The sequence below is a fragment of the Protomyctophum bolini genome, assembly GCF_963924005.1.
Source record: "Protomyctophum bolini genome assembly, chromosome: 10".
Taxonomy (NCBI): domain Eukaryota; kingdom Metazoa; phylum Chordata; class Actinopteri; order Myctophiformes; family Myctophidae; genus Protomyctophum; species Protomyctophum bolini.
Window position 1 is genome coordinate 39,913,237 of NC_137871.1, and position 23,085 is coordinate 39,936,321.

Sequence of the window (23,085 nt, forward strand, 5' to 3'; positions counted from 1 at the left end):
TCCCTCTCTCTCTCTCTCTCTCTCTCTCCCTCTCTCTCTCCCTCTCTCTCTCCCTCTCTCTCTCTCTCTCTCTCTCTCTCTCTCTCTGTCTCTCTGATGGCAGGACACACAGAGTGTACAGACCTCTCTCTCTCTCTCTCTCTCTCTCTCTCTCTCTCTCTCTCTCTCTCTCTCTCTCTGTCTCTCTGATGGCAGGACACACAGAGTGTACAGACCTCTCTCTCTCTCTCTCTCTCTCTCTCTCTCTCTCTCTCTCTGTCTCTCTGATGGCAGGACACACAGAGTGTACAGGAGGGCTCCATCTGCTGCGGGGCGCATTAGGGACCCCAGCAAGGGACACTCGTTAGGAGACACTCGTTAAGTAGTGCCAAGCCAATCTGTCCATGGAGCGTGGCCACGTGAATGAGATCCGCCTGTGTGTGTGTGTGTGTGTGTGTGTGTGTGTGTGTGTGTGTGTGTGTGTGTTTGTGAGAGGCTGTGAGCTCATCGTGTCCAAGCATTAATTCGATAGAGCAGTGTACCACCAGAGGACTGCTTACTAATATAGCCATTGCCCAAACGATGTCACGATTCAGAATGAAACATTAATGTCCAGTTGAATATAATTATGTATCCATGATGTCTAGCGCGCACACACACACACACACACACACACAAATGGACAGAGGCTACAACATACAATAAGCACATCAAAGTGGACACGTATACATACACCACACATACTGTACTATACAGTACACACTAATGGACATAGTACAACCCATGCACGCACGCACTTGCGCGCACGCACACACACACACACACACACACACACACACACACAGTCAGCGATACGAGAAAAGGATCTCTTTCTGTCTCTTATCGAAGCACTCTATCTGTCTGCCCCGGTGATAATCTGATTCATCCTACAGTAGCCCGGCTCCCGCGGGCCGGGGCGTATTGATTGAGGTAGAATGCCTTAGCTGCAGCACAACTCATTTAAACCCCTAAACCCTTTTTTTGGGAGGAGGAAGGAAGGAACGGTGAAATCCTGACTGTTCATTTAACTCGTTGAGTTTGTACAAATGGAACCAAACGTATACCCGTTCATTTGGTTCTATTTTGTACTCTCTCAGAGTTAAGGGGCCATTTGGTTCCTATACTTCCTATAGCTATCAATCATTTAGTTGGGGACCACCTGGAACCACCCCAAGGACCCCTGAGGGGCTCCGGTACCGCCTGAGAGAGAGAAAGAACAACAAATATTGTACTAACAATGCCAACATCCTAATGAATAGGAAACTGCTTCAGGTCTCATCTAACAAATCATTCAACAAATAAAAAAAAACACGTTCAACTTGCCTGTAATAAAATAATGAAAGCAATTGATTGAAAAAACATCTCTGCTTGCTCCAATCGACACAAAACAAAGAATATGTTGGATTGGATACATTATCTTTGATTGAATATTATTGAATTATTAGGCAGAAATGTAAACCATACACAGAGTACAGTCAAACACTAGTCTAAAAGGATATCACCGAAAAACAAGTCCTTGCAGTCTTGTTTCCATTCAGGTCCTGGGTAATCAATTCATACAGTAATTATGACATGAAAAATCACCCCTGTGTGAAGTGATCATACGTCATCATACATCATCTCATTCTGACCAATAACAATTTGCGTCCTCACTTTTGACTTCAATGTTTGTGTTCACACAAACCCTCAAAGCTGGACATAGGAGGGGCTAGCGCCCCTCAAAAATAACAAAACAATTAAAATCATCACAAAATATTATCAAAAAGACATGTACAGGTTAGGGGGAAAGGGAAGGGGTTTTTTAAGAGGTGGGGGGTAGTCACTTTACTAAGGGAGGAGCGATCGTTTCCTCTCCCTTTGGCCTGCTGAAAGGTGGATTTTCTGAATTTCAATTGCTTTAATAACTCTGTTTTCTATACCCAGAGGCAACCGACTATCAAAATCGGTTGCAATTAGATGAGTCATGGGCCCCAGGCCAAGAAGTAGTCGAATTAGTTTGTTTTGGGAGGTTTGGAGCATATAGTCTTACAGTAAGTGACATTGGGAGGTTTGGACTGGAGCATAGTCTTACAGTAAGTGACATTGGGATGCTGGAGAACCAAGAGGTGGAAGAATTCTCAAAGGAGGGCTGAATTAGGGCTCCAGCTATAGTGTCCTGAGAGCACTTTTGTTGACAAAAGAGGAAATTATGCGCAAAGAAACCTTTGTTCTTTGATTTACTTTTCTTGATCACCCTTGTTGCCATGCTTTCACCTGTCAGTTTGTTGTCCAGAATACAGCCCAGATCTCTTCTGGGGGCGTTGGCTCTATCTCAGTGTGTGTGTGGTAGTAATTAAGCCAAGCAGACAGTTAACTCATGTGAGAGTGCAGCAGGCTAATCTAATTAGCTAGGTGGTCTTCTCCTCACAAGTGTCAGATATTAGCACGCCCACACTCACACACGCACGCACAAACACACTCACATTCACATTTACATGCACTCTCACTCTCTATCTCTCAGTGCTACCTCATTTTGGTTTACACATTTACACATTAATATTTTTCTTTGGTTTTAACAGTGCACCGACACGCTCTCACCCGTGTGCAATGCATATAGCATAACGGAATTAATTTGTTTAAGGCTTCTTTTTGTATCCTTTTAAGACGTTTGATCACTGTAACAGTGTTCGCTAGTATAAGCAGTTAGATCTCTGTAACAGTGTTCGCTACTATAAGCAGTTTGATCACTGTAACAGTGTTCGCTACTATAAGCAGTTTGATCACTGTAACAATGTTCGCTAGTATAAGCAGTTAGATCACTGTAACAGTGTTCGCTAGTATAAGCAGTTAGATCACTGTAACAGTGTTCGCTACTATAAGCAGTTTGATCACTGTAACAGTGTTCGCTAGTATAAGCAGTTAGATCACTGTAACAGTGTTCGCTACTATAAGCAGTTTGATCACTGTAACAGTGTTCGCTAGTATAAGCAGTTTGATCACTGTAACAGTGTTCGCTAGTATAAGCAGTTAGATCACTGTAACAGTGTTCGCTAGTATAAGCAGTTAGATCACTGTAACAGTGTTCGCTACTATAAGCAGTTAGATCACTGTAACAGTGTTCGCTACTATAAGCAGTTAGATCACTGTAACAGTGTTCGCTATAAGCAGTTTGATCACTGTAACAGTGTTCGCTAGTATAAGCAGTTAGATCACTGTAACAGTGTTCGCTAGTATAAGCAGTTTGATCACTGTAACAGTGTTCGCTATAAGCAGTTTGATCACTGTAACAGTGTTCGCTAGTATAAGCAGTTAGATCACTGTAACAGTGTTCGCTAGTATAAGCAGTTAGATCACTGTAACAGTGTTCGCTATAACCAGTTTCCAGTTCCACTGTATGTGAGTTGATTGTGCAACTGAGCAGGGATTAGGTTTGTGTGACTTTCTTGGCTTTGCATCTGAAGTTTTTCACTCGCCCAGAGAAGGTTGGCTACAATCAAAAGAGCTCAACTTCAATGGGCTTATAACAGCAACGTGCACGTGCGTGCGTGCGTGTGTGTGTGTGCGTGCGTGCGTGTGTGCGCGTGCCTAGCTTTGCTACTGTACCAAACTGTATCGACAGCATTGAGGACTTTATGTTTGTGTAAATATTAGTATTAGTATAGTATTAGTGTGTATTCGTGCTCTGCGTTTACATACATTAAAACTATTAATTTCATCATGAAACGACATGAATTTATAGAGCACAGAGTCCAGATCCCTGCTGTGATCCCTGCTGATGACATCACACCATTAAGGTCCTTGCAAACTGCTGCCGCTTTTAGGGGGAAAACGGCAGAAAAACGCAGGAAGTTTGTAAATACATCGAAGATGCGAATATAATCCATTCCTAATGGATGAAGCCTTAATTGGCCTGGAGGAGAGGTCATCAGGTGGTCTCCAACCTTCTTAGAGTGTTTTAACCCTCAACCACTATACACTCTCCCCAGTTGGCGGGTCAGCAGTGATTGGCCAAGTCACTGCCCCGGCCTCTCCTCCAGGCTTCCAGCTATAGACAAGTCCACGGAGGAGTACCCTGGGCGGAGCCAGCACCGCGAGAGAGGGCCACACCTGGCCAACAGGGAACGTAGAAGCCTACCGGCCAGGTGCAGCAAACCAGTGCTGACCACACCCCAGTGAACGCCGTGCCCAGGGCACAGCCCCCCCCCACCGACCCGCCCACGGTCCTTTCTCTCATGCCAGAACTAACAGGAAGCTCTCTCTGCCTTGTGTGTTCTTGGGGGATAGCAGATACTGAGAGGTCTCTAGGACTATGGTTTGCCTCCTGCCTATAGTGTCCTCCTACGTACGTCTCACCAGAATGTGCGTCTGTGCGCTGTGCATGTGTCCGTCCTGTCCTGTCCACACTTGGACAGGACGATGACAAACGTAGGGACTAAAAGGTCCCTACGTTTGTCATCGTCCTGTCTTGTGACAGGTTGCTATAAATATGCACATTCTTGTTTGTTGACCATACGCCGCAAAATCTTCAGTGTCTGTCAAATGGAACCAGAATTATCTGGTTCTATTTGTTCAAAGATTGTACCGTGTATAATCCCTATAAAATGCCCCAGCCCTTTACTCTTTACCTTTACTAATATGAAATAAAAAATCATATTGGAGAATTAGACCAGCCCTTTTTTTGTATTATAGCTGCCAGCCTTTGTTTGGTCTTCTCAGGTTGCTGGAGTTCTCGGGGATTTGGTCTGTTCATAAATCCTTTATTATTACTAGATTGCTTTCTTATGTTAACACTCCACAGAACACGTGAGATTATGAGCTCCTGGCTGCTAATCCCATGGATTGTATTGGGCCTTACTGTGTGTGTGTGTGTGTGTGTGTGTGTGTGTGTGTGTGTGTGTGTGTGTGTGTGTGTGTGTGTGTGTGTGTGTGTGTGTGTGTGTGTGTGTGTGTGTGTGTGTGTGTGTGTGTGTGCGCGTGCGTGTGTGTGTAATTGGTTCTATGGATGTCAATGTGTTGATGGATTTGTGGAGTAAGGAATGGATGGATTTCTCCTGTCTGTGCATAATGGTGGTGGAAGTACATTTACTCAAGTACTAGTGTCTGTGCATAATGCTGTAACAGTGGTCGAAGTACATTTACTCAAGTACTGTCTGTGCATAATGGTGTAGCAGTGGTGGAAGTACATTTACTCAAGTACTGTCTGTGCATAATGCTGTAGCAATGTTCGAAGTACATTTACTCAAGTACTGTCTGTGCATAATGGTGTAGAGGTGGTCGAAGTACATTTACTCAAGTACTGTAACACATAATGGTCTAGCAGTGGTCGAAGTACATTTACTCAAGTACTGTCTGTGCATAATGCTGTAGCAGTGGTGGAAGTACATTTACTCGAGTACTGTAGGCTATACTTGATGACGTGTTGTGAGCTGGTACGTAGATGTGCTATTTTAGCAAAATGTGTACTTTTTACTTCAGGTACAATTTTGAATGCAGGACTTTTAACTCCTAACAGAGAATTTCAACATTGTGGTATTTCTATTATGACTGGTTGTGATCCAGAGAACACACCCATGCACCACCATGTTATTTTACACTGTCAATGTCTTGCTTATTGCATCCATTTTGCATCGGTTTGGCGGTTTCTTCCTTCAGGATCAAAGGTTAAGATGTTGCAATGGATATAATTATACTGATGTGGATTGTTCTCTGCTCCGCAAACCCAGTCAATGTCTTTGGCATTGTCTTGCACACACGCACACTGACGCACATACATATTGGTAACTGTCAGGCACATACTGACAATTTAATACAGTATGTGTGTTGCTTGAGAGTCGTGGTTAATAATGGTTCCATATGACATGATTTGCATGTCCTGTATTGCTGTGACAGGCACTCAATTATGTATTCAGAGATAGACCATCATATTGTACAATGTACTTAATGATCCATGCTCATATTATCCCATTTTGGTGTTAACATTATGTTATGCTTTAGCTATTGAAAAGTAGCAGATCTACAAGCTCATAGCGCGCCACCGAGTGGCGCGCTACGAGCTTGTACAGAAGTCTGCTATTTTTGAAAAACGACTGACATAGAAACATAGCTTTTTCAGAAAACTGTCAGGATGTAGAAGACATTTTTTTAATCTGATCTCAGGTCAAAATGGATTATTGTACATCACAAGATCACATACCGAAGATAACTATACATGTAGACTGCATTCTGTAGATACACATGCACTACTTACTTAGAGATGGTACAATTGAGTAGTATTTATATCCTTTAGCCAAAGTGTTTATGTGCATTGCATTCACCCGTTGACATATCAACCATGCAACTTGCACCAATCTGCTCTTGTAGAGCAATGCTCAAGGGCACTTCGACACTATAGCCCAGGGAGAGCTGGGGATAGAACCGGGAACCTTCCAATTCCCAAGTGGCTGCTCTGCTCTACATGTCTCCACTGCCTGCCGCCGCACACCAACAGACAGAAGGCTGTTGAAGCTGCAGCTTGCAGCATGTTTTAGGAGTAGAAAAGCATCTCATGGGGTGCCCGGTGGCTCAGCTAGTTGGTGCACAGACACCAACTGTGTGCTTAGTGTGGTTTGTGGTTGACCTGAGTTTGAGTCTGCGACTCCCACGTGTCTCTCTGCCCTTGGTTTCCTGACTCTCTCTGCGATGTCCTCTCTGAGAAATGAAGCATAAAAATGCCCAAATAAATTACTTACTAAAGCATTTCACTATGAAGGACATTAAAGGACTTTAATTGTCTAAATCCATGTAATTGTCTACTCAGAGCTTCGGTCACGACACATAGACCACTTTACCGTTAATTGCTTCATTTTTGGAAGTCACGGTTGTCAGCGAATGTTTTGCAAAGTAATTAAAATGCTACATAACTTACTGGAATAATTAGTCAATGTCTGCTAAACAAAGCTGCATAATATGTAGTTATAATATTGAATTTCATTTGTAAGTCAATTTGTTCTCCAAAGAATATTTTTGACTAGACTTTTCAAATAAAAGTTCTGCCTTAAAATGCAACAATAACATAAAGTTGACCAAAAAAACAACAGCACGGTTATATTTAGATACTATTATGAAAAAGCCCTTATGTCTGAGCTCGGTAAAATCTGCACATTGCTCACTGATAACAAACTGTCACTACACCTGGAATCCATTATTTTTGGGTCCAAAATTAAACTCAGTAAGGCCAAATATAATATTATGTTCACCAGAAATAACTGATCTGCAAGCTGCACAACAGGTCGCTTTGTGAGCTTGTGGTAGACCTGCTATTTTTTGCCAAATGTATTATTATGTCCTGTTCAGAATAGGGACACTATAGGGGCTCATGTGGTAATCCCTCCGCAAACATTGCATAACAGGTATCTAAATATCACTAGAGACTGAACGACATGAACACGGTCCAGTTCTCTAAAATAATGTAGTAACTTTTGTCTGGATCCCAAAGCACATTGAGTCATAAAAGTGACCTCTGTTAGTCTGAGCTTTGAAGCCCATGCCTGTGTTGTTAAGTTGGCCAAATGCCTTCTTTATAATTAGGAGTCCATAAGCATAAATTATATAATGCATCCTTCTGCTTTTGGTTTTTGCAGCCTGGCACTACTGCAAGTAGTCACTTATAGGGCTACTGGTGATGATTATTGGAGGAGAAGAGATAAGTAATTGTGTCGAAGGATTATTAAAATCTCTGCAGTAAAAAATAATTCTGTGTGTGTGTGTGTGTGTGTGTGTGTGTGTGTGTGTGTGTGTGTGTGTGTGTGTGTGTGTGTGTGTGTGTGCGCGTGTGCGCGCAACGAAGAGAAATACTACAATGTACGAACACAGCAGGAAGATTTGTGAACTGTTGTGACAAGAGAAGCTTCGCCAATGGAATTCGACCAATGATAACTAATAACCATAATGATAATGATGCGAGCATTCACACAGACACTGATGAATGATAATGTTCTGTAATCAGTGGAGCAGGCCACTGCACACTCCTGCTGATCTGGAGGGAGCCCCAAAATGGATATTGACGAGATGACCCTGCTACTACTATTGTACATTGTGCTGCTATTGTACTATTGTACATTGTGCAGACATTGGGGGGGAAAAAAGGAAAAACAGAAGGTTATGGAGGTTCACGAAATCGTTCAAAGACGAGAGGTCTTTGAAAGACATCTCAAAGTACACTGTAAGGTTTAAGTGGTCAAGCAATTGTAAATGTTCACTAACTTAATTTTGCTGCATGGGGCATGGAGGAAATTCAAGTATGTTCTTTACTTTTTTACTTTTTTACGTTTTTTGGAGTTGTGTGCGTGCGTGCGTGCGTGCGTGCGTGGCGCGCGCGCTCAATCAGCAGCAGTCATCAGCCAAACAGATGCTACTATTATGTGCCATTAATAACCACCAGAGAACTAAGTACGCCATAACTCCTCGTCTGTCTATTCGCGTCCGTGTCACTCTTTCATTAGTCAGTTGTAATTATGAAAGACATCCATCAGCAACTTTCCTATACTTAGTTCAATCAACACACATATGATGATAATAATTAACAAAATGATATGCACAGACAGAGTGGCTAAGTGTTGGAACACTCTCACAGCGAGAACACCCTGGGTTTTAAACTTTAAAGCCCAGTGAGGAATGTCTGTGTCAGGTTTGCTCGTTGTCCTCATGTTTACATGGGTTTCCTCTCATGCCAACAACAACACGTGCATGTTGGGGATGTACTCCTGACAAGCCTCTGGCCTCCCAAACGTTTCAGCTCAGGATCCAAAAGAGAGATTATAGACGCTTTGCCCGTGGGACCCAAACTAGTGAAAATAGCAAATCTATACAAGCACACAACGCGTCGCTTCGCGCCGTGTTTTGCGAGTTTGGTCTCTGCCGGGTGTAGGAACACATTCATGTTGGGGACATACTCCTGCTAAGGCTCTGGCCTTAGCGCTGGACATGGTCCAAAAGAATCGCTGTGTATACTTTGTCGTGCTGTGATGTTACGGGCAGTGGACACATTTCCTCACAATGGTTAATTAATTACTGGTATTATACTTAACCCATTCTGACCTGAGATCAGATTCATACGAGGTTTCCACGGGACACACACTGGTCTGATTAACCCATTCTGACCTGAGATCAGATTCTAAAAATGTCAGTCGTTCTTCGAATTTTTCAAAAATAGCAGACCTACAAGCTCGTAGCGCGCCACTCTGTGGCGCGATATGAGCTTGTAGATCTGCTATTTTTCAATAGGTAAAGCATAACATGATGCTAACACCAAAATGGGTGCCCGGTCAGAATGGGTTAAGGGGATCGTCACATGGCGGTAATTATGTTATCAAGTCAAAACCAAGAAGGCCCCGGCCATAGAGTTATAAATAATAGAGACTTGGGGTCCCTTGTCCTGCAGGGCACTTGGGTACAACTTCTCCAATGTATAATAGATGAGGTCAATATTGTAATCCTTCAGCAGAACAAGACAGTCTAATTTAAAGGTGTTGTTCATTCCATTTGTACGGGGCATGCATGATGTTTAAAACCAGCCTTTGTCGCCAAGTTCAGTTTTTATGTGTGGCACTTTTAAAACGAAACAAACAAAACTTTGCCCCAGTTCGCTATGTTTAACCCATTCTGAACGGGAACCCCTTTTGGTGTTAGCATCATGTCATGCTTTAGCTATTGAAAAATAGCAGATCTACAAGCTCGTAGCGCGCCACCGAGTGGCGCGCTACGAGCTTGTAGGTCTGCTATTTTTGAAAAATCGAAGAACGACTGACATTTTTAAGAATCTGATCTCAGGTCAGAATGGGTTATTCAGACCAGTGTGTGTCCAGTGGAAACCTCGTATGAATCTGATCTCAGGTCAGAATGGGTTAATCAGACCAGTGTGTGTCCATTGGAAACCTCGTATGAATCTGATCTCAGGTCAGAATGGGTTAAAACGAAACAACCAAAACTTTGCCCCAGTTCGCTATGTTTAAAAGCAAATCAAGGATCAGAGATAAAAGGGAAGTTTCATGAGCAGAGCCTTATAAATGAAATACAAAGCCCATTCACTTGTCTTCGTTAAAGAGGGCCAACCTACTTTTTTGTATAAAGTACAGTGAGTAATTTTTCTCCAGTGATTAAAGGCAGAGCACTATGTACAGTAACACACTAACACAGCATTGAGAGGCTTCAAAGTAGAAGCGGGGAGGCATACTGTACATGTTCAACATCAACATGCCATTATATTCAAGCACAGACATTATTGTTTATTGTACAATGGTCTTCCGACTGACTGTAGAAAAGCAATATCTTTCTATACAAGAATCCAATTCTTCCTTAATATCCATATAATCCATTATATTCATGTATATAATTATAATATAAATAAAAGTGAACCAAGAATATAGACTCTTTTACTGAGAGAGCCAGAGCAACACCACCCTGAGCTCTCCCTGACAGATAATTATGAAAAACAATAAAAGCTCATCCAATCCTATGAGGATAGCTTGGTTATTAAGATATTATGATCGACTATCAAATTATTTTGACAAATCAATGAATGACCTTGCAGAGTCCCCAGATGTATCAGTAGGCCAAGGTCTCCGGTCGTCTGGCAATACGGGACTATGAAGTGCAAAGAATAAAAACGTTAAACTGTAATGGGTGTAAGATAAGAGTTGTATTATGATAACAGGCTAACATATCAGCAGACAGGCTATCAAATAAATGGCCAGAGGATAAGCGACAATTGTACTGCTTTGTTTTCGAATTAAATACTTTTCACTGTCATTCTGAGAAGGGACAGAGGAGGTGGGCTTATAGTTTTTAGTTTTCAAGACCGCAGTGGAGAGATACGCTGAGACAAAGGGAACAGCAAGGCCAATAATCCTGGAGCGTGTGAAGAATGGCAGGAGGCTGGACTCCACATGCCAGCCTGTCTCCAGAGCCCGTCAATACCGCCACAAGATATTGGCCCCATGTTTCATCACACCACAGAGGATTTAACGTCTCTTTCTCTCCCCCGTCACTCAGCCAGACGCTCATTTTCATCACACATTCTCCCACTCTGAATGCTTTCATTTATTCAGCTACTGTATATATAACTTCATATGCTGTTATTTTCTCCGCGCCTGCCGTGCAGCGGTGGCATGACACTGTCTGTCCTGTTAAAGGAAGGAACTGAGCCAGGCATCCAAAGCTGGTGTTTTGTGTTGGCAGAACTTGGCACAGCTGTTTGTTGGAGAGAGAGAGAGAGAGAGAGAGAGAGAGAGAGGGAGAGAAATCGAGAGAGACAGGAAAAGAGCTTTAATAGCTGAATGTATTCAGACCTTGGTGTAGGGAGGTGCAGAAACCCACTGGGGCGAGCGAGAGGTTCACAGACAGGCAGCTAAACAGTGGTCTGTATGCATGCGCAGCATGTCATGGTGACCCTCCAGAGAACAGGGGTCTGTATGCATGAACAGCAGCATGTCATGGTGACCCTCTAGAGAACAGGGGTCTGTATGCATGAACAGCAGCATGTCATGGTGACCCTCTAGAGAACAGGGGTCTGTATGCATGAACAGCAGCATGTCATGGTGACCCTCTAGAGAACAGGGGTCTGTATGCATGAACAGCAGCATGTCATGGTGACCCTCTAGAGAACAGGGGTCTGTATGCATGCGCAGCATGTCATGGTGACCCTCCAGAGAACAGGGGTCTGTATGCATGAACAGCAGCATGTCATGGTGACCCTCTAGAGAACAGGGGTCTGTATGCATGAACAGCAGCATGTCATGGTGACCCTCCAGAGAACAGGGGTCTGTATGCATGAACAGCAGCATGTCATGGTGACCCTCTAGAGAACAGGGGTCTGTATGCATGAACAGCAGCATGTCATGGTGACCCTCTAGAGAACAGGGGTCTGTATGCATGCGCAGCATGTCATGGTGACCCTCCAGAGAACAGGGGTCTGTATGCATGAACAGCAGCATGTCATGGTGACCCTCTAGAGAACAGGGGTCTGTATGCATGAACAGCAGCATGTCATGGTGACCCTCCAGAGAACAGGGGTCTGTATGCATGAACAGCAGCATGTCATGGTGACCCTCCAGAGAAGACGACACAGGACATCTCTGTAATGAGCTAGCTCCCTGCGGCTTCCTCGGAGCACATGGGTTCTGCTGTGATATACTGTATGACACTGTCTTTTGAATGCATAAATATATTTCATCCATGTGACCCGGGACCACTGTAGTCCTTCCAGTTCCACATTCTCCGATGATGTCACGTAACTTAATTTCTCAGAGACTAGATGAGCTCGACAGCACAGAGACAGCATGGCTGCACAGAGACAAAAATACAAAACAAAAGACTTTGTGTCAAGACTTGTCCCTGTCCGTGGCAAATCTTTGATTCAAAAGTTTAAATAAAAACACTGCTAGAGCCAGTACAGTGGCTGACTTGCCCGTCTCCAGGTTTTCTTCAGAATAGGTAGGACACTGATTTAATTAATGCAGAAATGCCGATGGTGTAAAGTTACAATACAATACAATACTGCTTTACAAAGCCAAAAGTGCAGTGACTACGCAACACAATTTAAGCGTTTCATTTGGTACCAGCCAAATGTGTTATCGGCATATACCTGTAAGTGATATTACACTAATTATATATCTTATCTCTAGCATATTGTAGAGTGTCATAAAACCGACTGCACGGTTAAGCCAAAAATGGAAGAAGAAAACTGAGAAAAACTAAAGGGTGCTTGACCCCCTAAAGGCATTCATTACTGAAACGCATAAAACGTACAAATATGGAAATGTGAGGATTCTGCCAGACGGCAACAAGTTCCAACGTCTGTTTCTCCCCCCCCCCCAGTCCTGTCTATCTGTGGTGGATCACTGGTTGGTGTGACCCCCCCCCAGTCCTGTCTTATCTGTGGTGGATCACTGGTTGGTGTGACCCCCCCCCAGTCCTGTCTATCTGTGGTGGATCACTGGTTGGTGTGACCCCCCCCCAGTCCTGTCTTATCTGTGGTGGATCACTGGTTGGTGTGACCCCCCCCCAGTCCTGTCTATCTGTGGTGGATCACTGGTTGGTGTGACCCCCCCCCAGTCCTGTCTTATCTGTGGTGGATCACTGGTTGGTGTGACCCCCCCCCAGTCCTGTCTATCTGTGGTGGATCACTGGTTGGTGTGACCCCCCCCCAGTCCTGTCTTATCTGTGGTGGATCACTGGTTGGTGTGACCCCCCCCCAGTCCTGTCTATCTGTGGTGGATCACTGGTTGGTGTGACCCCCCCCCAGTCCTGTCTTATCTGTGGTGGATCACTGGTTGGTGTGACCCCCCCCCAGTCCTGTCTATCTGTGGTGGATCACTGGTTGGTGTGACCCCCCCCCAGTCCTGTCTTATCTGTGGTGGATCACTGGTTGGTGTGACCCCCCCCCAGTCCTGTCTTATCTGTGGTGGATCACTGGTTGGTGTGACCCCCCCCCAGTCCTGTCTATCTGTGGTGGATCACTGGTTGGTGTGACCCCCCCCCCCCCCAGTCCTGTCTATCTGTGGTGGATCACTGGTTGGTGTGATCAATGCGTACCAGTCTACACCCTAATAGTATTGACTGGGCTGTTAAGACTGGTTAATGGCTTGAAAAGTGCTTTGCAGTGAAACACAAAAGTAAGTGTGTGTGCGTGTGCATGTGCGCGTGTGTGTGCGTGTGTGCGTACGGCTTGTGAATAAAAGGGATGTACAAGCGTGCAAGCCGTGCAGCTGTAATAAAGTTGTGGGGAAGGCAGTGCTGTGGCACTTACAGTAAAGTATACATAGTCATGTACACTAATACATGTTGGTACAGCGTGTTAGACAGTTGGTCAGATCTATCTTTTTATTTAAAGCGCCTCTTTCTCTTCCCTCTACATTTTATCTCTATTATTACTATTTTATTTCTCCTATTGTCTACATGCACTATTTGTACTGTTTCATACCACTTATTTTATTTCCTCTCTTGGCCAAGATCTCAATCTCTATGATTGTGTCTTGCTCCTCGTGTGTGGTTTTAATCTTACCCTCTTGTCCGTAAAGCATTTTGTGACCTTGTTTTGAAAAGTGCTACACAAATAAAGTCAATATAAAGGATATAGGATAGATCGGTAATTTCATATCTCAACAACGTTTTTACGTCAGCCATTTCTATTTTAGTTTATCCTAATACCGTCTAATGGGACGGCGGGCGAGCCGACCACGGCCACGTCACTGACTACGACTCGGACATAATAAACCATAAACATGTCGTTTTGTGAATCACAACTATCCGCTAAAAGGCCTGCTCTCTTCTCGTCCCACCAGGTGATGTGGTGGACATCTACCAGAGGGAGTTTCTGGCCCTGAGGGAGCGTCTCCACTCTGCCGAGCAGGAGAACCTGAAGCGCTCCAAGGAGCTCAACCTGGTGCTGGACGAGATCAAGAGGGCCATCGCCGAGAAGCAGGCCCTGCGCGACATCAACCACACCTGGAGCAGTCTGTCAGGTATGTACCGTACAGTAGGCCCTGCTTCGTACCGCTCTGATTGGACAGACTGGAGTGCACACGCACGCAGACGCACAGTCGCACAGTCACATGCACATGCACATGCACACACACACACACACACACACACACACACACACACTGTGCTGAGTGTGCACACAGTTGGGCACAATGCAGAATACTCTATCTCCATTTCTATCATTGGCTCTGTCACTCTCCATCTTACACTCTCTCCATCTCTCAATTGTCTCTGTCTCTCTCTCTCTTTCTCTCATTCTCTCTCTCTCTGTCTCTTTCACTCATTCTCTCTCTCTCTCTCTCTCTCTGTCTCTCTTTCACTCATTCTCCCTCTCTCTCTCTTTCACTCATTCTCCCTCTCTCTCTCTTTCACTCATTCTCTCTCTCTCCTTCTCTCTACACAGTACCAGTCACACCGGCATGTGTAAGCAATATTTTGCATCAAATACATTTAAATTTGTACCGTCGACCAATAGCAACACTGCTTTGACTGTGTTGACCTGGGATGGGGCAGGAGCAGACACCGACAGGAGGAGGCTGTCATTTTAGTGTAACATATTAATCTGCACTCCCAGAATATGAAACACAAGCATGAAACACAAGAGGTGCTGCATTGGTTTGCAGAGTCAGCCGTGAGGCCGGCCGGGTTCATCAAAATTGATCTCTGACAAGTTCAGGTTCAACTGCCATAAGTGAGCGCTTGTTCGGTTGTCAATGTGCCGTTCATATCGTTAGTTCAATTTATGAACGACCGTTCTATGCCAGGCAGCTGCTGACAAGAAGCGTCAAAGCTTTGAGCGATTTAAACATTGGGGAATTTTGGCTGTTTCCAGCTTTGTTTCGTACAGGCAGTGTGGGCTGGTGGTGGTTTTGGGCGGAGGCCTGGAGGGGCTGTAAGGCATCCATTATACTACATGCTACCCATAGTTCACCCTGCAGCTACAGCATCATTACAGATACAAAGTTAAAGCAGTGACACTACTGTGTATCTATACTGTGTTACTGTGATGCTCCCCAACAACACAAGCACCAACAACACTGCTCCAGTGAACATTGTTTGTCTGCGCAAGGGTCATCAATCCGTGCCAAGACTTGTCAGTGGCCCTGTTTTTCTTTTTAATTTTTTTTACATGAAATATTGTCTATATATATATATTTTTTTTTTAATATTCACGATCTAATGTTAAATGTGTTTGAATAATTTTAAATAAAGTGTCGGGATAACATGTTCATTAATTTATTTGCAGGAGATTAGTGGTATTGTGTACATGACGCCTGTACTGTACCGTCTACAGTAGACCTGTTATGAGCTACTTTCTGTCAATATATTCCTTGCAGAAGGAAGACAGAAAAAACAAACTTACAATACATATAACATCACAGACGTACAAAAAATAAAAAACAGAAAAATAAAAAATACAACAGACATCGACATTGCATTTCAAAATGTTACATACATCTTTCTAGGAATTTACAATTGTCTCTCATTCCCCTATACCCTTAAATATTGTCCATTTATACCATTTGTCCTTGTCTTCTTGTAGCCTCAGACGGTGTTAGTTTCTCCATAAAATGTATCTCCTGAATCAAGTCCTCCCATTGTCCCTGTGTTGGAGGTTCCATCTGTCCCCATTTTCTTGCGATAGCTTTCTTTGCTGCCGCCAATAAAATGTTTACCAAATATCTAACAGATGATTATTTTTATGCGTTGGAGTTTGTAAGTGCTCAACGGCCTTGCACAGTGCATAGTATACCACCTGTTGTTGAAGTGCTCAAGGGCCTTGCACAGTGCATACCACCTGTTGTTGAAGTGCTCAAGGGCCTTGCACAGTGCATACCACCTGTTGTGAACGTGCACATAATGCAGGAGGCAGCGGGACGTTGCTTTACTGAAAGCCAGCTCTACGTTATCTCTAACTCTCTATCTCTTTGTGTTTGAAATGTATTTTTGTGGCTCAACAGAAATTGCAGTTATGGCTCAATTTGACCTCAATTTTACTGCAATTAATACCACTTAATTGTCCCAATTGTACAAAAGTCCCAAACAAGCAGTAGCACACATATTTTTGAAGTTTAATTAGAAGTTTATTAAAAAAAAAAAAAGAGCATAATATTGCACATGTATTTCAGAAAATATTGAGTAAAATATTGACTTTACATAATACAGATAATAAATCATAACCACTGAAGACTCCCTCTGCAGTGTACTATACTGTACCTGTCTCATTTGATTTTCCACCAACTGCACCCTGATTATAATGTGTAATGTACAGTAAGTGATCAGTTGGAGGATTAGGGTGAATTATGGATGAGTCTTCTGTACATGCCCTTCTACTGCTATAGCAACCCCAGCCTCTGGCACGTAGCTTACCTTTTACCTTTTACACGTGTGTGTGTGTGTGTGTGTGTGTGTGTGTGTGTGTGTGTGTGTGTGTGTGTGTGTGTGTGTGTGTGTGTGTGTGTGTGTGTGTGTGTGTGTGTGTGTGTGTGTGTGTGTGTGTGTGTGTGTGTGTGTGTGTGTGTGTGTGTGTGTGTGTGTGTGTGTGTGTGTGTGTGTGTGGAGTCCAGGAATCGAACAATTATGGATCTTGGTGGTGCTGACGGCTCTTTGGGTTTGGGCACAGTGGTTCTGTGCACTCTCACCACCCTTACAGACAACTGCTCTCTTCCAATTGCAAATGGACAGAGTTTAATGTTTGTTTTGTCTCCATGAACACGATTCTTATAAATTGTGCTAATTTGTGATGTTAAATTCATGTCATATGTCATATGAGGTAAAGCGCCTCTCCCTTCACACAGGTGTGATTTTTTTTAAATTTTGTTTAGTTTTAAGGCTATTTTGTAAATAGGTTCAGCGGAGCTAGTCGTTCACACGTCTGTCTCGGTCATGACGTCACCGGAACCCCCACATGTATGTGTGTGTGTGCGTGCACACATGTCTGAGATGTCTCAGTATACTGTATGCACGGCTGCCCATGCGTCTGTGTACTGTGTAGAGTGGCTCAGGGGTAGAGAACAGCCCAATGGGATCTGAGAGGTTCCCCCAGAGTTAGTGTCGACGTGTCCTTGAGCTTGAGCAAGACTCTGAACAGCTAATTGCTCCCGATGTGCAGGTTGGTGCCTTGCATGGTTTCCCCTGTCATCGGTGTATGAATGTGTATGAATGGGTGAAGGACTTGTACTGTAATGCACAATCTAAGCAGTGAAGCACTTGAAAGTGCTATATTAAAGACATTTGTATGTGTCTTGCATGCTTACACACGTGCGCGGCACGCCTGATGCGTGTACCGTGTACCAATGTACATGTGTAATACATATGTCACTGTGTGCGTACTGTGGCTCATCTGTGTGTGTGTGTGTGTGTGTGTGTGTGTGTGTGTGTCCGTCCTCCAGATGAGACCAAGCTGAAGTTGTGGAACGTGACCAGCAGTAAGAATGTCCTCCAGCTGCCCAGCATCTTCCACCACTTGCCCCACCTCCTGGCCAAGGAGAGCAGCCTGCAGCCCGCCGTGCACGTGGGCCAGGGGCGTACTGGAGGTCAGTACGCACACACACACACACACACACACACACACACACACACACACACACAATCTGATATCCTCCCCATAGAGCGTGACGGAGGGGCGCCGTGTCGAGCGAACTTGAGCCACCACCGAGCAAGCGAAAGCAAGCGAAATGCCGTGGCAAACACTGTGAAGTTCGATTGAGCCGACTCCGCCCCGTCCGACTTGTAACACAAATAGCACAGAATCGTAAATAATGTCAACCCCATCTCACCCAAACACGGTGAAATACATTGAAGCCACGCCTCCGTTGCGGTCAAATCAGTAGTAGTGTAACATGTACGGATGTTGGCGTTTTCTAGAAGTGTTTCACTGTGTTTGGGTGAGCTGAGAATTCTTTAAGGAAACGGCTACTTCGGAATTCTCCTTTAACACTGGGAATGAACAAATAGAACCAAAGGATTTTACAGATAGACAGACAGACACACACACACACACACACACACACACACACACGCAGACATTCTCACCGTGTTTCTTCCAGATGTATCAAACCTTCCTTCAATACTTCTCTATTCCCTTTCATCCCCCCCCCACCCACACACCCACACCCACAATCCCCCGCTCAGCCCATCAAGATTGTTTCATCTGTTTCCCACCTCCGTCTTCAACTCTCCTGCCATTTCTAATGCACGGACAATCTGTCCTACATCAAGAGCTGTTCAGTCTTCTCTCAGAGAACTCGCTGTTTTCAGGCTTTTATATGCTAAAATGTGTTTCCAGGTAGTGCTGCTGCAACAAGGGGCCATGTTTAAAGTTTTATGCAGCGAAGGGCGTCGTTTTAACCCATTCTGACCTGAGATCAGATTCATACGAGGTTTCCACTGGACACACACTGGTCTGATTGACCCATTCTGACCTGAGATCAGATTCTAAAAATGTCAGTCGTTCTTCGATTTTTCAAAAAATAGCAGACCTACAAGCTCGTAGCGCGCCACTCGGTGGCGCGCTATGAGCTTGTAGATCTGCTATTTTTCAATAGCTAAAGCATAACATGATGCTAACACCAAAACGGGTTCCCGGACAGAATGGGTTAAGTATTGAGAGGCATTTCCGAATGTTTTTCTGTGGAGAGACGAGATGGCCTCGCCTGTGTGCTCCCGTTTGGAGGCAGGCTGTGCGGACGGCATCCCTCAGGCAGACATGCTGCTCTGTGTGGCCCAGCTGGAATACACTGTGGTGGGATACCAGCCTCATGACAACCCCTTAAACACACTGAGTCCCCCCGGAGGGCCAGGCAAACGGCTGCTGCCAGCCCGGATCTCCGAGGACCCAATGGAGCTGTCCGTGCGTGCGGTGCGTGCGCGCGAGCGAGCGTGCGTGCGTGTGTGCGTGCACATAACGTGCATTTTACCAAGCCAAGTTTCTTTACAAAGTACTTTTACAAAGGCAGGTCAAGTGCTTTGCACAGTCACATAGTACAACTAGGGGTTACGTATGTAACCAAAGTTATATAACAGCGAGCAAGGCTGCTCACTTATGGGAGTTTGCGCCCCCTAGCGTAAACACAGAAGCATTATATAAACTCACAGACAATTTTGGCTGGGACTTTGAGACGTGATGACGTTGAGAACCGCCCACCGGTGCGCTAGTATAAAAGCGCGTCAACGTCCCTTAGTCTCCATTCGATAACAATTGTTCTCTTCTCAAGCAACAAGAAGGGAATCCTAGTGAGCAGCCTTGCTCGCTGTTATATAACTTTGGTTACATACGTAACCCCTAGTTATATTAATCAGCTTAGCAAGGCTGCTCACTTATGGGAGACTTTATTAACTCCCTTATTGTCATCGCGAAGTCTGGACCCCTAGGGCCCGTACCATCTGTGAGCAAGGACCACAGTACGTCCCCAAAAGGACTACTGCCCCTCCTTGGGAAAGCCAACCAGGCCCAGGTCTGTCATAAGCGCCTAAGAGGAGCCGACAGAACAACCAGCTCAGCCCCCTGGAGAGGACCAATGTCCCCCCAGGGAGCCAAGTCACTCCACTAACTGGAGGCCACGCTCAGGACCGCATGCGCCATCGGCGCTGCTGTCACATCCAGCCTATAGAAGGTGGCAAAAGTGGAAGACGATGCCCAACTTGCAGCGGAACAAACATCCTGAACAGAGACCCCCCTACAGAGGGCCCAGGATGACGCCATACCCCTCGTGGAATGCGCCTTCAACCCTATGGGAGGCACTATATTCCTACCAGAGTAAGCCCGCTCTATAGCCTCCACGATCCACTGGGAAAGCCTAATCTTCGAGATAGGCAGTCCCACAGTCTTGGGATCCCAGGAGACAAACAGCTGTGTAGTCTTCCTTGTCGCCTTAGTTTTGTCCAAATACAACCTCAATGCCCTCACCGGACAGAGGTTATGCCTCCTCCTCTCCTCCTCAGAGGCAAAGGGGGGCGGACAGAACGCCACCAGGTCCATCGGTACCGGGGTAGCCAGGCGGTTCTTAGGTAAAACCGCCGGATTGGTCTTCATGACCACCCTAGCATCCCCATTAAACCTCATGCATTCCGCACTCGTGGACAACGCATGGATATCACCGACCCTCTTAGCGGTCATCAAAGCTTATTAACAACGCTGTCTTCAGCGACAATAGCTTCATACCCAACTCCTCCAAGGGCTCAAACGGTGGTCGGGACAGAGAGTCCAGAACCAAAGCAAGGTCCCATGAAGGGACCAAAGACTTAGTCACCGGAAGGAGACGACTAGCTCCCTTCATGAACTGGCGTACCAGCGGGAGCTGGCCCACCGTCTTGTCCTCAAACCGATGTGGCAGGCAGAGATAGCAGCCAGATACACCTTGACAGTACTAAAGGCTCTGCCTTTATCCAAGAGGTCCTGGAGGAACGACAGAACGACCCTCACTGGCGCTTGAAAAGGCACCACTTGAGCTGGTGAACACCAGTCCTCAAACAATCGCCATCTCAAATCATGCGCAACAGAACCCTGCCCGCGAATATTTGAAGTGAAAACACCACCAAATAGCCGTCCAAAGCACCCGGGCCTAGAAGCGGCCTCACGCCCCCCCCCCCCCCCTTTCTCTTGCGAGAAAGCAGCGGGGTAACACCGGTGCCGTCCTGCCCTATGGACGCCCCATGAATAGCCCATCCTCTCACAAGAGGTGGGTGCACAGGAGCCCTCATTTACCAATGAAAAAGCAAACGGGCGTGACCTACCGGGCCTGGGACAGCTCCCGTAGGAAACTGACCCAGTCGTGGGTTATACCACCCCACACATCGGCTCACGCCCTCCAAGAAGTTTCAGGCGGTGACAGCGTCAGTTCTCATGTATTATTTATTCAAGAAAAAACAATACAGAGCAGATACAGAAAACAGAAAAACAACAGTAATACTACAGAAAATGTACAGGGGCTAAGAGCGTGCACATTTCCTGATCAACCTCCATTCTCCCTCCGAGGACCGAGGGTGGGGCCCGAGACCCCTACCCTTATCGAGGTCCCTCATAGGGGAAGGAGGTGGGGCAAGTCCCGACCGGCCATTATCCCTAGAGCGTGGTCCAAAAGGCGAGGTCCGAGACCCCTCCCTGACAAGCCCGGGACCGCAAGGCGGAGGGGAGAGAGGCAAAGACGTCCAGTCTGGCCCCCTACAGCTGCCCCCATCGGTCGTGCCCCTCAGGAGAGCACGTCCCGTAGGACGGGGAAGGGCGTCGGCCCCCCACTCCGAGACGGCCCTGATGGCGCATCACGGTCGGAAAAGCCACGCCGTCCACTCCAACAGCCCTCCTGGTCGAACTTAGGGGGGTTATGGGGACCCCTCTCAGTCTGCCCTGGCGGAGGGCGGGGGTCACCCTAGCCTGCACCGTCGACCCACGTCCTAGGAAGGCCACCGCAGCGACCAGAGGGAACGCCACGGCCCCGTGCAGCAGGGGCGAATCCACCTGTTGCACGTCATCCACGTTCCCCTGCCCGGCGACGTCGGCCTTGTCGAAGGCGACGGGGACCCCGTTGTACGGCATCCCCTCATCCATCACATCCACAGGTCGTGGGGGAAGAGACGGCGCGTTGCGGATGCCGGTCCGCGGGGCCGGGATGGGCCCCGCCCGGGGGGCAGTCGTCCTCGGAGCCGCCCGAGGCAGTCCTCCGAAGAACCTCGCCGTGGGTTTCGGGGTTCCGACGACCTGCCGATTCTCCGGCCTGTCGAAGTGCATCCGCACTTCACGGAGGCGCGACTCCCTAAGGCCAGGGGACCTCATGCTGTTGCACGGGGTGCAGGAGGGGCCCTCCCCCGTGAGGGCATTCTCCGCGTGAGCCGTCCCCAAGCAGTAGAGGCAGAGACTATGTCTGTCTCCTCCCTCTATGAAACCCCTGCAGGCCTCCAGTGCGCAGGTCCTCCGTGGAGGGCCTCTGCGGGACCCCCGTGCCGCAGACATTCCGCGCTGGGCCTCATCCTCTTTGATCTGGACGAGGGCGTCCCGTTGGGCCTGGTATGCCCTCTGTGTACGCTTAATCCTACATCGTACGATCATGTCAGAGAAATCCAGGCAGTGTGTACACCGCCCCGGTTTCTCCATCGCCTCCACGGCGTGGCCGTAGCCCAGACAGTACAGGCACTCGTCGTGCCTGTCGGCCCGGGCGATCAGGCCCGGGCACGACCTGCAGGTCTTCTGCGGACGCTGGCTGTCGTCGTCCTCATGGGCGCGACGTTGCCGACGGCGGGCTCTGGTTGCCACAGACATCCTCAGCTAGGATGTAAAGGAAACAATAAAGCAGGTTAGTATCCAGTCATGTAAAGTGGGTAGGACAGAGCTATCACTAGCAGTCGCGAAAGCCGTCACCTTATTGAACAAGATACAAGCGGGGACTCAAGACAGGGCTGTCGCCAGCTACTGTAGAGGCGCCGCGGGCGTGTGGGGGCTTAGCAGGGCCGTCGCTAGCCGCCCCCACAGTCCGTCACAGCATGGGAACCACATTGCACCAGCCCTGTGCTGCCCGGGTCAGTGGGCAGACACGTTAGGTGGAATGCTAGGAATGAACATCACTAGCTGGAGCAAAG

General features: G+C 46.6%; 1 protein-coding gene across 1 annotated transcript in view; it reads left to right on the forward strand.

The window, feature by feature from the left end:
* The window catches only part of mgat4b (alpha-1,3-mannosyl-glycoprotein 4-beta-N-acetylglucosaminyltransferase B), a 183,262-nt gene that overhangs the window by 77,420 nt on the left and 82,757 nt on the right, over window positions 1-23,085 (forward strand). Inside the window, exons 2-3 of the mRNA XM_080773691.1 lie at window positions 14,316-14,495; window positions 17,907-18,050. Coding sequence (XP_080629817.1) covers window positions 14,316-14,495; window positions 17,907-18,050 — 324 coding nt within the window. The remainder of the gene's footprint in view (window positions 1-14,315; window positions 14,496-17,906; window positions 18,051-23,085) is intronic.